The sequence below is a fragment of the Watersipora subatra genome, chromosome 10, assembly GCF_963576615.1.
Source record: "Watersipora subatra chromosome 10, tzWatSuba1.1, whole genome shotgun sequence".
NCBI lineage: Eukaryota > Metazoa > Bryozoa > Gymnolaemata > Cheilostomatida > Watersiporidae > Watersipora > Watersipora subatra.
Genome location: NC_088717.1, coordinates 48,944,640 through 48,959,110, shown reverse-complemented (window position 1 = coordinate 48,959,110; position 14,471 = coordinate 48,944,640). Strand labels below are relative to the sequence as shown.

Sequence of the window (14,471 nt, the reverse complement as noted above, 5' to 3'; positions counted from 1 at the left end):
TCTATGAAAGATAAGATCATCAGAATCATGCCCTTAAGTACCCATGAGATACAATTTTGACCACAAAAGACAGAATACACCAACAGAATACCAATAGACCAATAGATAGGGCATTTTGATTTCTTAGTTGGACTGATTTCTCATTGTTAGTTTGCCACAAGGCCATGTGCTATGACTGGATTATCAAAAGATTACGAGTTCAATCCTGATATTAATCTGCAACTAGTCAGCAAAAGAATAAATGTTGCAATTCTTATTACTCATTTAGCCAACACAGAGATTAAAGTCCTGTGATTGCCATCCTTCAGCTCAAAAGTTATGACATGATCAAAGATCTAAGTCTCATTTAAACCTGGTGTTATGAAATGAAAGGAGGAAGTAAAATAGTAGTTTTAATATGATCAAACGCTTTTATTGAAAATAATTTAAAACAAAAAATTGAGTGCAATAATGTCAGTATTTTAAGAAAGCAAAACCTTTCCACAGATGTGTAATTAAAACAAGTTTCTCATCTAATCTCAGAGTCAGATTTTCGAGTCTAGACTTATGTCACTTACACGTAGATATCGCCTTGTCATAATAAATATATTATGATAAAAATATAGCAATATGATTGAGCACTTAGAAGTGCACTAGCTCGTTAAAGCCGCCTTAAAAACAACCAAATATATATATCTGCTTTAGTTTTGCTTCCCTTTGTTTATATACTATGTGATTACATAATGCTGCTCATCATGCCCAACTTTGTGTGTATTCAGGCCAATCAAAACGCCCTATCTGCAGAAAGGGCGTTTAGATTGCCACTTTATGTGTGATAAATGAGGATAGGGCGTTTTGCACATGGTGAAAAATGCTATTTCTGGTGGTCTCAAGAGTATGAAATTTGGGACATGTTAGATTTCAACCTAACTTACAGATTGTAATAAGTACTTTTATCCTTGTATAGTGCACCAGCTAACTTGACACCAAGACCGCTTGTATTCGAATGACACAATAATAGGTATAACATAATGAATGACGTAACGAATGGCGTAACCACTAGGTAGAAAACACAGAGACAGCAATCCATGAGACAGCAATTACTTGTACACAGAACGAGTAATAGTATTACATGCAGCAGCAAGAGTAAATGATATAGGCTTATAAAATAATACATGCACGCATAGGTTACTATATATACATAGACTACACCTCCCCTGATCTTCAAGATCAATTAAAACCAGCTACATAAAAATCTGGGGGTTTCCTAGCCCTTGCTGGTCTAGTGGCATTGTTAGTTGCAGTTGAATAATTGTTGTGACTGTCTTTAGTTACAGGTGGAGTTTCAACGTTTATTAAACCCTCAGTTGACTCGTTAGTATTAGTGTTAGCTATGTCTAACTCACAGTCTAAAGTAACTGACTGTTTATCAACTCTCCGACAAAGTCTTATGTCTCCTATATGGCGAGTCATGTCCTCCAATTTAACTGCTGTGTTCGATACCAAGGAAGTTACCTTACCAGTTTTCCATACTGATGTGCACTTGGCGTTACCTGGTTTTACATATACCTGGTCACCCACTTTGTAAGGGTTTAAACTAATGTCCCGTTTAGCCGATATTCTAGTAGTTTCTTGTTTCTGAGGATTGTAATTAAACAATCTCCTAAATGGCACAACATCATCGGCATTAGAAGAATTGTTGTACCAATATAGCATGTCATTGACAGTGCCATCGGAGCGGGCAAGCATGCGTTTAATAGTACGATGATTGCGTTCTATCACTTCATTGCCAGAAGCTCTATAAGCACAGCTGTAGATATGATTTACACCCCATTTGTCAAGAAGAAGCTTGAACGATCTATAGCAAGGTCCATTATCTGACAATATTTCTACTGGATAACCACGCTCACAAAATATGTGGTCTAACTGTTCCATGACAGCGGGAGAAGTTTCGTTTCTTAACTTTCTCCAAATTGCAAACCTGCTCGGTCCACAGTCAATAACAGTCAAGTACGGGATTCCCTGGTAGTGTGTTACATCAGTTGCTAAACGATACAAATCACTTTCCACGTCTACTTGACCAGTTTCCCAATGAGCTGGTGCAGGATCGACTCGTTTGCACACATGACAGCGCTTCACTACTTCTTCAATGTCTTTCTTTTTTACAGTAGACCCCAACCTTTCTGTGGCTAGATACCATGTACGATCAACGCCTAGGTGATGAGCTTCATGTAGATCATGCAGTTTCTCTTCTAGATTTGACAGCACAATTGTTGGAGATTGACAGCACATACTCATTTCTCCAACCATCTTTGGGGAACTCTAGTCAGTTCATCAGCTTTATTGTCTTCAGACTTTACGAGAGTTATTTGTAAGACCAAATGATACTCACTGATTAGATCATTTAGTAGATTGAGGCGTCGTTTCACCAGCATTTCACTGATGCCGCTCACCTTTGGTCTTTCACAGTCCTGTAATACAGATTTCACCCATCCAAATACTGTGGCAGAGTCTGTCAAAATTGTCACATTTTTGAGATTCCTTTTCATAGCCATATTGATTGCTTTGACAACTCCTTCTAACTCTGCCATATTGATATGGGCCCCATTCTTGACACCTCTCAACCAACTTGCATCCTCTACTATCTGATTATCAATCTCGACACATGCTCCTATTGACAAGCTGCTAGCATCGCATCACACTTTATCATTCTCAGATGCAGGTACTTTCCATTGGCCAGTTACAGGCAGTGTATGCTGTTATCAATCTCATCAAATTTCTTCTTGACATTACTGGGTACCTCATCGTCCCACCCATAAGCGTTAATTTCTCTTTTGAGATAGCTACATGTTACTCGCAACCACCTTGCTACTGGATAGTGACCAATATACTTTCCACATATTGAGCACAGTTCTCGTTTGGTCACAGTGGAATGCACTTCTGGCAGCTCAGTCTCTACTCCACTTGAGAGTACCGCTATTGGAAGCCTCTACTCTCAAACCCAGTACTCGTGCGCTTGACAGACTTTCTGGTTCTTTTGACAGTAAGCCGTACTTCTGCAGATGATCCTTCACTTTCAACGCTGACACAACATTTTCATTTACCACAATATCATCTATGTAATGATCTGTGCCTTTGGCTATCTTCTCATCCATTGACAGAACCTTCGCTAAAATACGAGACATTATCTTAGGTGCCACATTCAAGCCAAACCCTAACCTTGTCATCACATATAACTGACCATTGAATCGAACAGCTTGAAACCGATGTAGTGAACTGTCCACATGAAGTTTTAGGTATGCCTTTTTCAGATCTAACATACACACATTGTCCCCTAATGTTCTCCACTGCCTCAGTTTTTCTTGACATATAGCTCCGTCATTTCCAGGATTGCTGTTCACATGCTTGTTTAACTCCCTGCTATAGTCCATCACTGGTCTCACCTTTCTACCTATGTTTGACTGAAAGACTGCCATCAGTGGAATTATGCCATTTACGTTGCCATGAATCTTCACATCATGTGGCTCCAGCCAGCCATTTGAGATACACTGCTCAATCTCACAGCTGTATTGTTTTTTATAGTATGTGTTTATAGCATGCTCAGCGCATTGATTTTTCAACTCTGGTTCGTGGCTTTTCCATTTCCATACTACCGTCCACTTAGTTCCATCAAATACAGCTTTAAAGTCAGTATCTTCAATAGTAAAACAGTCTGTCTCAGGCTTTTTCAACTCGGAGTTATCTTCATATAACATAGCAACCACAGGTTGTGATGCACATCCAAATGTTACCCTGTCTCTTGCACGTATTGTCACACCTTTAAGTTTGTAGATTCCGTCTACACCAAAAATCAACCCGCACCCACATACTAACTCAGGTACTACCAAGCAACGTAACTGAATAGTGTCACAATGGTCTATAGCTACATTGATGTCAGCTTCTCCACAGAATTGCGTGCTATTTCCATTTAACATATTTACTGTCCTTTGTTGCCCTCTTATGCCAAGACCTAATTTACGAACAACATTAACTGAGATTACCGACTGCTCACATCCACTATCAATTAGAGTTTTTATGGACAGTCTATGAAGCCTCACAAATATAATTGGCAGCATCGTCTCTAGTGTTGGTTGTTGGAAAAAGCATGCGACGCTGAGACTCCCCCATTTTTGTTTCCCTGCTGCTCCTCAGCTGTCCAGTTTCTGCTTATATGACCGATGTTATTGCGGTTGTAACCACAAGTTGGCTTACTAGAAAAACTTTTCATTTTTCTTCCTGTAGGACAATGTCTGGCAATGTCCAAAACCTGAGCAAGCATAGCATTGAACGCCCATTGCTGGTTGATTACGTGTGTCATGTGTAGCAGCACCGCATACATAAGATGACGCACCTGAATTTGAAGAAAGAATTGCTCGAGCTCTAGTTACAATTTCCCTTAACCCCATCTCCTCTACGGCAGCTGTAGCCTTAAGCTGGCATGCTACCTCTGATGGCAGCCCTGACATAAAAGCACATTTGAGAAGCGGTTCTGGATTAGTCTGTCCCATAGATTCTACAAGCCTTTTCAAATCTGCTAGGTAAACGTCTACTGTTTGTTATCTTTCAAGGCTCGCTCACGTAGTTGACTGTAGGCACTGTATATATTTATGCTGAATGCCGTCAGTAGTTCTTTCTTCAGCTTAACATAGTCACCCTTCACATCCTCAGACAGCTGCTCATACAAAGCAAATGCTGAGCCATTTAAGAATAGCGGTACAATTGTTTTAAGATCCTCTATTTTTTGTAGTTCAGCCACCAGGTCTAGTTTGCTGATCCAAGTGCCGAACTCTCCACTGATATTATTGTCCTCGTAAGATTTGATTAAATCAGATAGTTTTACTGCCATTGTTTCTTATAACCGAAATAGCTTGTAATAAGTAGTTTTATCCTTGTATAGTGCACCAGCTAACTTGACACCAAGACCGCTTGTATTCGAATGACACAATAATAAGTATAACATAATGAATGACGTAATGAATGGCGTAACCACTAGGTAGGAAACACAAAGACAGCAATCCATGAGACAGCAATTACTTGTACTTGTACACAGAATGAGTAATAGTATTACATGCAGTAGCAAAAGTAAATGATATAGGCTTATAAAATAATACATGCACGCATAGGTTACTATATATACATAGACTACACAGATAAGGACAAAAAAGTGAACTTTGAAAAAAAAAAGGTCAGATAGGGCGTTTTGCTTGCTTAGGGCAGTATACTAGAATAAAATATACTAGAATATAATTGAATTTATTGTGATATGCTGTGTTACTTTATTGCACATTCTAACATATTCAATTGGAACATAAAATGTGCAGCATATATGATAACCATTGTATTATACTACATGTATAATAATACAATATAGCACAATGCAGTATAAATTGTGTTATCTAATGTAGACCTAAATATAAGATAACATGATTGATTAAAGGTTACATAAAAGCCAGCCACAAATATGATATACTGTACATTATAATTTAAAATAATATACATCCTTATAATACCAAATTATAAGTAACAGATTGCAGTACAAGTATACTTTACTACCATACAGTAATAACCAAAATATAACAATGTTTATATAAAATGAATATACTAGTTACATTGTCTAATGTGACAATTATAGCACTGCTTGAATAAGTATGCTCAATCAACTTGCTTGTATAATCACTGGTGATTTGTAGGTTTTTTGTTGCCCCTTTAGCTCACAACGTTATGAGTAGTGATGCCAGCTTTGGTTTTACCTCTGAAGACTTGACATATGCTCTCTATAATCAACCTGCGCATTCTTGGACACATCATAGTTACTAATAGTACATGATGTAATTAAAGTAGTCAGCAGTAACAATTGACAGCATGATCATAACTGTTTAACTTACTGTAAAACATCTAATTGAATGCTTTGGCACCCTATTTTTCCACTCTTTCTTTATAAATAGTGGTGGTCCATTAAAGGCGGTGTTCAAATAGAAGCTGGCAGTATACTTTTTGGACGGCTCGTCAGAGTTTTGAGAAGATAAATTTAGCCCTATTACGAGCAAAGTGAATGTTGGCTATAATTTGCTCTCTTTTTTGTTGGAGCGATATTAAACTTTTTGGACGCAGTAAACCTGCTAACCTATCGCTAACTTGTCAAAGATTTTTTGATAAAGGTGCATCTAGAAATAGAGAAATACCTCTACCAGTTGATATCCATTGCTTGCAAATGACTTGCAATGATATTATAGCCTTGTCCTTTTCTGCTATTTGTTAGCATTTTCAATTTTTATTTTATTTTAAATTTGAAGACATATTTTGATTTTATATTTATATTTACCAATGTTGCATTGAAGCTCATTGCACTAATTGAAATGTTTGTTGCAGTTTGCAGCCAAAAATAGCTTTTTATATGCAATAAAAGAGGAGTTATGAGCATCGATCTTTTGTAAGCCGTGTTAAAATAGCCGCAATTATGCTATCAGTTATTAAGCAATAAATTTGTAAATTTATGAGTTATATAATGATAATCTACCAAATGCTACAAATATGTATTCATAAACAAATGATCTAAATGAACCATACTTATATAACATGTGGAAACCAAAATCAATGTTTTAACAACAAATATTTCCATCGTTTGCTTGGAGAGCTGCGCTCTGATTGATGCTTTTGATAGAACGAACCTCTTTTAGTTTTCCAATACATTCCATAATATCTTCTGGCCTCAACTCTTCTTCTGCACTACTGAACTAGTCGATATTAGTGTTCAAACTATTTTTTTTTCAAAGCACAGCTTTTACTTGCATTTAGCACAAATGCAGTGCATAAATAAAGGTTTTGCTCCCTAAACGTAACCTTTGGCCCAAAACTTGCAAACCGTTTTTATATGCATGTTGTTCGACTTACTAAAATCACATTAAACAAGTAACTACTATTAGCCTGAGACAGATATTAATTATTTCCAAGGTTAATAAAGCTGTAAAAGTTTATCTACTAACGCAAATTTGAACCATCCTTTATATAAGTATATGTACTTTGAAGTATCACGACCGTGTTAAACAAGGATCTACTCTTAACCTGAAACCGTTATTGATAATTTTTATGGTGTTGCTTTCAAATATTTAACAAAAAACGAAAAGTTTTGGAGTTGGACAACGAGAGAATTGTTACTGTGATACTTTTACTTGTTACGAGTTAATTGTTACTAATGGAAACGATTAATTATTAATACAACTATATGGACACTCCTCTACTGATCACTTGGTATTGTGGGTTAATAAAGATCAAAAATAGTCAAAGTGGCGGTCAAATGGAGGTGGCGTTTAAATAGACGGTGCCGCTTTATTTTGCAACCATTCTCTCATAGTGGCGGTTGGTCAAGTAGAGGTTTTAATTATTATTCAGGTCATTCAATCAGAGGTTTTACGGTAATCTACAACTACAGCTATATATACGTCAGTAAAATATACAAAATAACGTCAAAACATTTGAATCTAGCCAGTAATACATTTGTATATCGTCTCTTACCAATTTAAGCATTCTGTAGCCATCCTTTTACCCTAACACCAACTATAATCAGTATTGTGAGTGAGCTATAAAGTTTGTAGAACTGTGAGTCAAAAGTAGAAGGTTTGAAAAACTTTAAAAAGCATTAAAACCATCTATAAAATATTTGAGTTATTTTTACTAAAATCAGATGAACCAGACTTGTGTACAAGCTTGGAATCACAAACAGAGAAATCAGACAACCACATCCTCTTTTGAATGAAAAAGTTTTTAAGAGCAGCTTTTTCCAGTCTCCGATATAATTTACTGAGTAATTATCAGTTGGTTAGTTTTGTTTATGAAACTTTGACGTGTCTGATTCTAAACAGCATGGGTAGTATGATAAATCTTTGTAACTGTTTCTAAAAACAAACAACTTGGGTTTGAAAACAGCTTGTGACCTGTTGTTGAGGGAAGAGCTAGTCTTCTATTCGATGTTTGAGAGATCTTCTAAACAATTCTCATAAAACTCAGGCAGGATTGATTAGTTAGGGAGAAACAATAGAAATCAGAAAGAGAACAAGATGTTTACCAAGAGGTAGAACCAACCATGGCATTTGGTAGTTGACAGCAGAAGGAGGTATTTCTGTGGAGGTTTGCTGTTAGTCTAAACAAACTCAGTGGAAGTAAGTGCCAAATAACATACATAAATATTCTTCCACAGTATTGGAAGTTGGTACGTGTCATTTGCACCCTAACCTGTATCAATTTTTAATTAAAATGTTGGTTAATGATTTGTCTATGGCTCAACTTAGTTTAATTTGATGAAAGTACCAAATTTGAAAGTGAGCACAGAGTATAAGTTAAGAGAAGTTGAAAAATATCAGCTTATATGTAAAGATAAAACTTAAAATACAGAACACAACATTGTATGTTTAATTCTAGATTTAGTTATTTGAAATTGAGGCTTTTGCTGCTCGGTCAGCAACAGTTAACCTAAAGTTTTTTGAGGTTGACTGAGAAATAAAATGCTGAAGCGTAAAAACATTCTGTCATTGACACAGTTGCAGCTAGATTTTTTAACATTTTTGTAGTGAATAGGAATTTATGAATATTTTCTTTAGTTTGTAAAGTTTATTTTTAAAAAGTTTTTGAAATAAATAATTTTGGTCACAATTAATTTTGAAAATGTTGCAAGTTGTGAGTTTTGTAAAGGAAAAAAGATTCCAAATTGTTAAATTCTGCTAAAATAGATATAGCAATTCGTTATCATATCCTGTTTAGCCTAGTTCCTCTTAAATTATAAGAAGCCATAGATGGTGCAGAAGAACTGTGACTAAGTTGTAATGGGATGATTCAAGCATTTGCAAACTCTTGAAACTCATCTACTAAAAATCTTCTGCTTTAAGTGTAACATGCACAGAGATACCTATCTAAATATTTTTCATAGTGTTATTTGGAACAAGTTGGATCAAAACTTGTTGCGAGAGGGAGAACACTTTTTTATTTTCAATAAAATTACTACATCACTGGATCATTCAAACAAGTAAGCATATTTAAAATGCAAAGATAAATCATCAGCACAAAAATGCAGTGAGATTAGTTTCTCATGACCTTGAATAATGCAATTTAAAGGCATAGAGTTATGAAATAATCCGATTAATATCAGATGGTTTCAGCCAACAGAAACTCATATCTAATTTTCTATTTTTCTAGGTTCAGAAAAAGTACCTCTATGGCAAGGTTCATACCTAGGCTGCTGGTGCATAGGCATACTCATCTCTCTCAAAAACAAAGATGAAGGAAACAGAACCAAACTCTGTACAAACTGGGAATATGCAAAGTGAAATAAGCTGATTCAGCTCTACATCATGTGATTACTTTAAGTAACACCATCTCTCGCTTAGATAAGCTCACTGTAGATCTGTTTGGATAACACATTGAATAAATAACTAGACCAGAATATAATGAGCCCGTAAACTCTCCTTTAACATCGGGAAATTAGATGCTTTTCAACAACTTTAAGCTGTTGAAAACTTTAAGTCAGAGAGTGAGTCAGAGAGTGAATCAGATAGTAAGTCAGAAAGTGATTTGGAGAGTGACTCAGAGGATGAGTTAAAGAGTGGTTCGAAGAGTGAGTCAGAGGTCAGCACTGAAGACATTGAAAGAGTCTTCGGATCAGCATTTCAAGCAACTAAACCTGTCCTAGTAATTGCTACACCAACTAAACCATCAGATGCTACAACATCAACTATCATGCTTGGAGATGGTGAATTACTGAATCTGGTAAATTGGCTAATACTTTTGATGAATTAGATATGGTTTTGAGCTGTTTGGTTGAAGATACTGAGAATACTGTAATTGCTGACGTTACAGCTGCCTATGTAGCTTACTGCTGAGAACTGACAATAACAGTACATAGCCGCCTGACACTTTCTTCCTAACACAAATGACAATACAGTTAAGAACACACTTATAAATGTCTATCATACATTCACACTTAATACTCTCTGTAGATTTATTATTTATACACTTTTATGTAACTTGGTACTAGTTCAAAACTGTAATACCATTTATTTATCCTAATTTCACTTCTGATGTTTAAATTGATATAAGCACAGAAATATTTTCTTTAATTCTTAAAACACTATTTCCTTTAACTTTTATCAAATCAATATAAATGTTACATATATTATTATTGGTTGATTCAATGCTTATATTTAGTGCAGACAATAAATAATTTAATTACAACTATAATGACTTAACCATAATTATATAAAATACGTAAAATCATGACCGCCTCGAAGCTGGTTATTGTTTGTAAGATTATCTCATCCCATATATCAGCTTAGCTCTAAGCGAGTAAATCTGTATATAAGTTATTTTGAAGCTTCCGATGTACTCTTTTCATCTAATTCAATAGAAATATTTTGTTCTTTGCCTATGAAAAGTTACAAGCTAAACCGAACTCTAATCTCAAAACTCTGAGCAAACTCGTTTTCATTTTTTAAACCCAACAGCCCTTTTCTCCAACAGATCAACATCGATCTCTACAAAGAGTTCAGTTCCACCATTTGGGTAATAACCAATGCTCAACTACCCTCACCCCTTCCTTTTTTGTGCTATTTGCATAAACAATAGATACGTGTTTGCTTTTTGTTGAATGAAAGCAATATACAGTTAAAATATATAGCTTTGCTTAGAATATTTGAACTGCTCAACAATTCTGAATTAAAATGATATACAAAGATGTCTAGTTCTGGTGATTTTTAGCACAGCAACCTTGAATAAAACATACCATATGTCATATTGTTGAGGAAGCGGTCATAAATTTGACATTTTTATATAAGGGATGTATGATAGATTCCAAGCACCTTAAACTTACCCTTACTCGTACAAAAATCCACAGCACCCAAACACCAAGCACCAAAATCAAGTACACCTTGAATACAAGACAAAACCAAATACAAGCACCTTAAAAGTACCATACAATTAACACTTCTCATAGATAACCCAAAGGTCTCAAAAACCTAGGTTACAACTTTACCTTGTTTTGCAAGAATAACAAAGTTGGCAGCTCATGATCTCACATTATGTTATTATTAACAGTTTTATGGCTACTTATTGACACTGAAGATACCTTTATTAAAGCTAGTATCGTGATAGTCTAGTGTGTTACACACTAGACTATCACGATACTAGCTATGAGATTTGAACTCGTGACTTTCAGCATTGTGGATTGACGAGCTTTAAATTTTAAGTGACCGGGGGACTGACATGCTAGAATAATTATGCAGGTAGTTTTTTGTGTGATTTGTTGACACACCTGATGATATTTCACTACAGTAGTGAAATATCATCAGGTGTGTCAACAAATCACACAAAAAACTACCTGCATAATTATTCTAGCATGTCAGTCCCCCGGTCACTTAAAATTTAAAGCTCGTCAATCCACAATGCTGAAAGTCACGAGTTCAAATCTCATTCAAAACAATTTTTTTACTCGATTTCTAACTGTCGCTTTGAACAGACGTTGTGCCATGGTCAATAATATTTGTGTTATGCTGTCTGGTTTTTTAAGCCAGAACTCTCATGCCTACGACTTTGCCAACATTGCTGCTCATGAAGGATGAATAAAGCTGCGTTGATTAACCTGCCACAACATAAGATTGTGGAACATAAATTTGTGGCGTAAGCCAGAAATGTCACAAGAACGACATAAACTTTGAGGTTGTTTAGCAATAAGATAAAGTTTTATTACCACACCATATTATTATATTAATGTAACATTAATTGTTAGTAAAGTAATATATTATATATAACAACACATTTGTTACAAGATAACAGCGTAAATTAAATAAAAATTACAGAAACCTGAACACTTATTAATATATTTCCAATGACAGAAATTAAAAGATCTAATAATCTATACACTCGTATGCTATTATGATGTTATAGATATCATGATATACATATACATATTTTATTTTATATTGAATAATATGATGTTGTTTTATATAAAGTTATGTTATGTTACTTCACACAAATTGCATATGCACTTTATTAAAATATCTGCTACCATCTCAATACTCAGTGTTGAAAAATTTACACAAAAGAGTTGAGTAACTTTTGCTAGTAACAAATGTTAGTCTGAATCATCCACCAATTCAGAAGTGCTGCAAAAACAATTTCGAAATCAAATCAATAAATTATTTGCCAAAATGGGCTTTAATAAATGACATTCAGTTTATTAGACTGAAGCTCTAATCAACCGAGTGGTTCAACCAGATTAACAAAAGTGCTTTGAAACTGATTTTGAAAAAAACGGCCAAATATATGGCCAATATGGGGCTTGATCGTATGAAACTTGAAACCTTTTATATAATTTGGCTTTTGATGCTGTTGCTCTAACCAGCAAAAGTAACTGGCCACATAATGAAAAGGGTGAAGAATAGGATTTGAAAACTAATATACTAAAACGTTGGTAAATTTGTTGCTTGAATCCAAAAAATTCAGGTTACTAGACTGATGTTATAATCAACAGAGGTAATTAGCCACAATTGTGGAATTATCCGAATTACCATTTAAAAATGAGACAACTAAGACGTTGGCCAATATGGAGCTCAAACCAATGACATTCAGTTTACTAGACTGATGCTCTAACCAACTGAGCTAATCACCCACAACATAGGAAGGTCAAACAACTTGATTTTAAAAGGAGATGACTGAAATTTAGCCAATATAGAGTTTGAATTCTTGAAGTTCAGCCCATGAGACTGTTGCTTTAATCAGCTGAAACTTTTGACCATATTACAAAAAATGCTGCAAAATAGATTTCAATAGAGATTATTAAAATGTTGGTAAGTTTTAGCTTTCAGTCTATGATATTAAGATTATTAGACTGAAGTTATAACCCACAGAGGTGATCAGCCACATGTGCTTTAATTACATTTTCCAAATTTGATGACTAAAATCTTGGCCAATTTTGGAGTCAGTCCAATGACATTCAGGTATTCAGACCTACACTTCAAAACAACTAAGCGATTTGGCCATATTAAAAAATACACCTTAAATACGATATCAAAACAGACAACCAAATAGTTTGCTCGTACAGGGTTTGATTCAATGATATTCAACACATTAGCATGACACTTTAACCAGCTGGGAAATTTAACCGGATTAGCAAAAATCTTCCTTAAAAATAATTAGAAGTGTGACAGCTAAAATTTTGGCCAATGTGAGACTCTAACCCTTGACATTCAGCTTATTAGACTGACACTTTAACCAACCGAGCTGATCGGCCACACAATTTGAAAGTCAAAACATTTGATTTCAAAATGTGATGGTTGAAAGGTTGGCAAATTTTGGGCTCAATCCAATGAAATTTAGCTTTTTAAACTGACATTTCGAATAACCAAGTGATTCAGCCATATTGCTGTGGAATGTGATCTACTGAGATCTGAGCCTAGGGCTGAGCTAAGCTGAGCCGGGCTGTGCTCATTCAGGCAGAATAACGAGGTGAGAGTCAAGCCAGTCAGAGCCAAGCCAAGCCGAGTAGAGCCCAGCCAAGCCAAGCGAGCTGAGTAGAGCCAAGCCAAAGCCGAGCCAAGTCAAGCTCAGCCAAGCAGAACGAGAGGTGGGGCCTACCCGCTATATAAACCTGAACATTTGTGCTAGAGAGCAGAGCTGTTCTGAGCCTGTTCATTGCCTGTTACTTGAGAATTCTTGTACAACTTATGAACTAAGCAGAAAATATATGTATAAACTCATGCACTAAGTCTTGTACTACTGGAGGAAAATGAAGTTTGCTCAAAACCTTTACACTGGTGGCAGCAGTGGGATCTCTGACGATCCCATGAACTCCACCTCAGGACTCGCATCAGGATCATTGGACTCTGGATGAACTGGGCTGCCTGAAAAATGGCAACACTGCTCCTACTCGAAGAACTTCCGGGCAACAGGAAGAAACTCAGAAAGAGCTGTGGAAAGCCCTGCAGTGTCGGACCCAGTAGATGCACTGCTCTAGGAGCATAAACATACTGAAGGCTCTGACAGGACTTGCCTGAGGAAGCAGTGTTCCTTCTACTGGAAGAACCTCCTGGCAACCAGAAGAAACTCAGAAAGGAACTGACGGCCACAGACTCAGTAGAGGCCCTGCTCTGGAAAGGAAGCAGAAACCTACTGAAAGCCAAACATGGCCAATAGGAGAGCACGAAGCGCTGATCCAAGACCTGACCGACTAATCGAAGTGCTAGAATGGGTATTAGTGCTGCCAAGGGTGCAGGAACCGGCACCACACTTTAGGACTCTCCAGTACACTGGAAAGGGAGATGTAAAATACTTCATTGCTCGCTTCATAGAAGTAGCTGACGCCAACCAGTGGATGGAAGGAACAATCCTGTTGCATTTCCGAGAAGCGTTGGGCAAACAGGCTGAGGACTGCGGACAGGCTAAGAACCAGGAGGCTATTTTCAAGGCCCTCC

General features: G+C 36.2%; 2 protein-coding genes across 2 annotated transcripts; both read right to left on the bottom strand.

The window, feature by feature from the left end:
- Positions 1–1,209: 1,209 nt before the first annotated feature.
- LOC137407169 (uncharacterized) lies at positions 1,210–2,289 on the bottom strand. The gene has a single exon (XM_068093769.1). It carries the CDS (start codon positions 2,287–2,289, stop codon positions 1,210–1,212), a length of 1,080 nt encoding a protein of 359 aa, XP_067949870.1.
- A 638-nt stretch (positions 2,290–2,927) lies between these two features.
- On the bottom strand, positions 2,928–4,864 carry LOC137407168 (uncharacterized). The gene is made up of 4 exons (XM_068093768.1): positions 4,597–4,864; positions 4,370–4,477; positions 4,077–4,181; positions 2,928–3,817 (listed from the first exon to the last, which is right to left on the bottom strand). Exons 1-4 carry the CDS (start codon positions 4,862–4,864, stop codon positions 2,928–2,930), a joined length of 1,371 nt encoding a protein of 456 aa, XP_067949869.1.
- Positions 4,865–14,471: the final 9,607 nt, after the last annotated feature.

Coding starts and splice junctions, on each gene's coding strand:
- LOC137407169 (XM_068093769.1), bottom strand. CDS start 2,289: ATGGTTGGAGAAATGAGTATGTGCTGTCAATCTCCAACAATTGTGCTG.
- LOC137407168 (XM_068093768.1), bottom strand. CDS start 4,864: ATGGCAGTAAAACTATCTGATTTAATCAAATCTTACGAGGACAATAAT. Junction 4,182..4,369: donor AATTCTTTCTTCAAATTCAG/GTGCGTCATCTT, acceptor TCATATAAGCAG/AAACTGGACAGCTGAGGAGC. Junction 3,818..4,076: donor CGATGCTGCCAATTATATTT/GTGAGGCTTCAT, acceptor TTTTTGGTGTAG/ACGGAATCTACAAACTTAAA.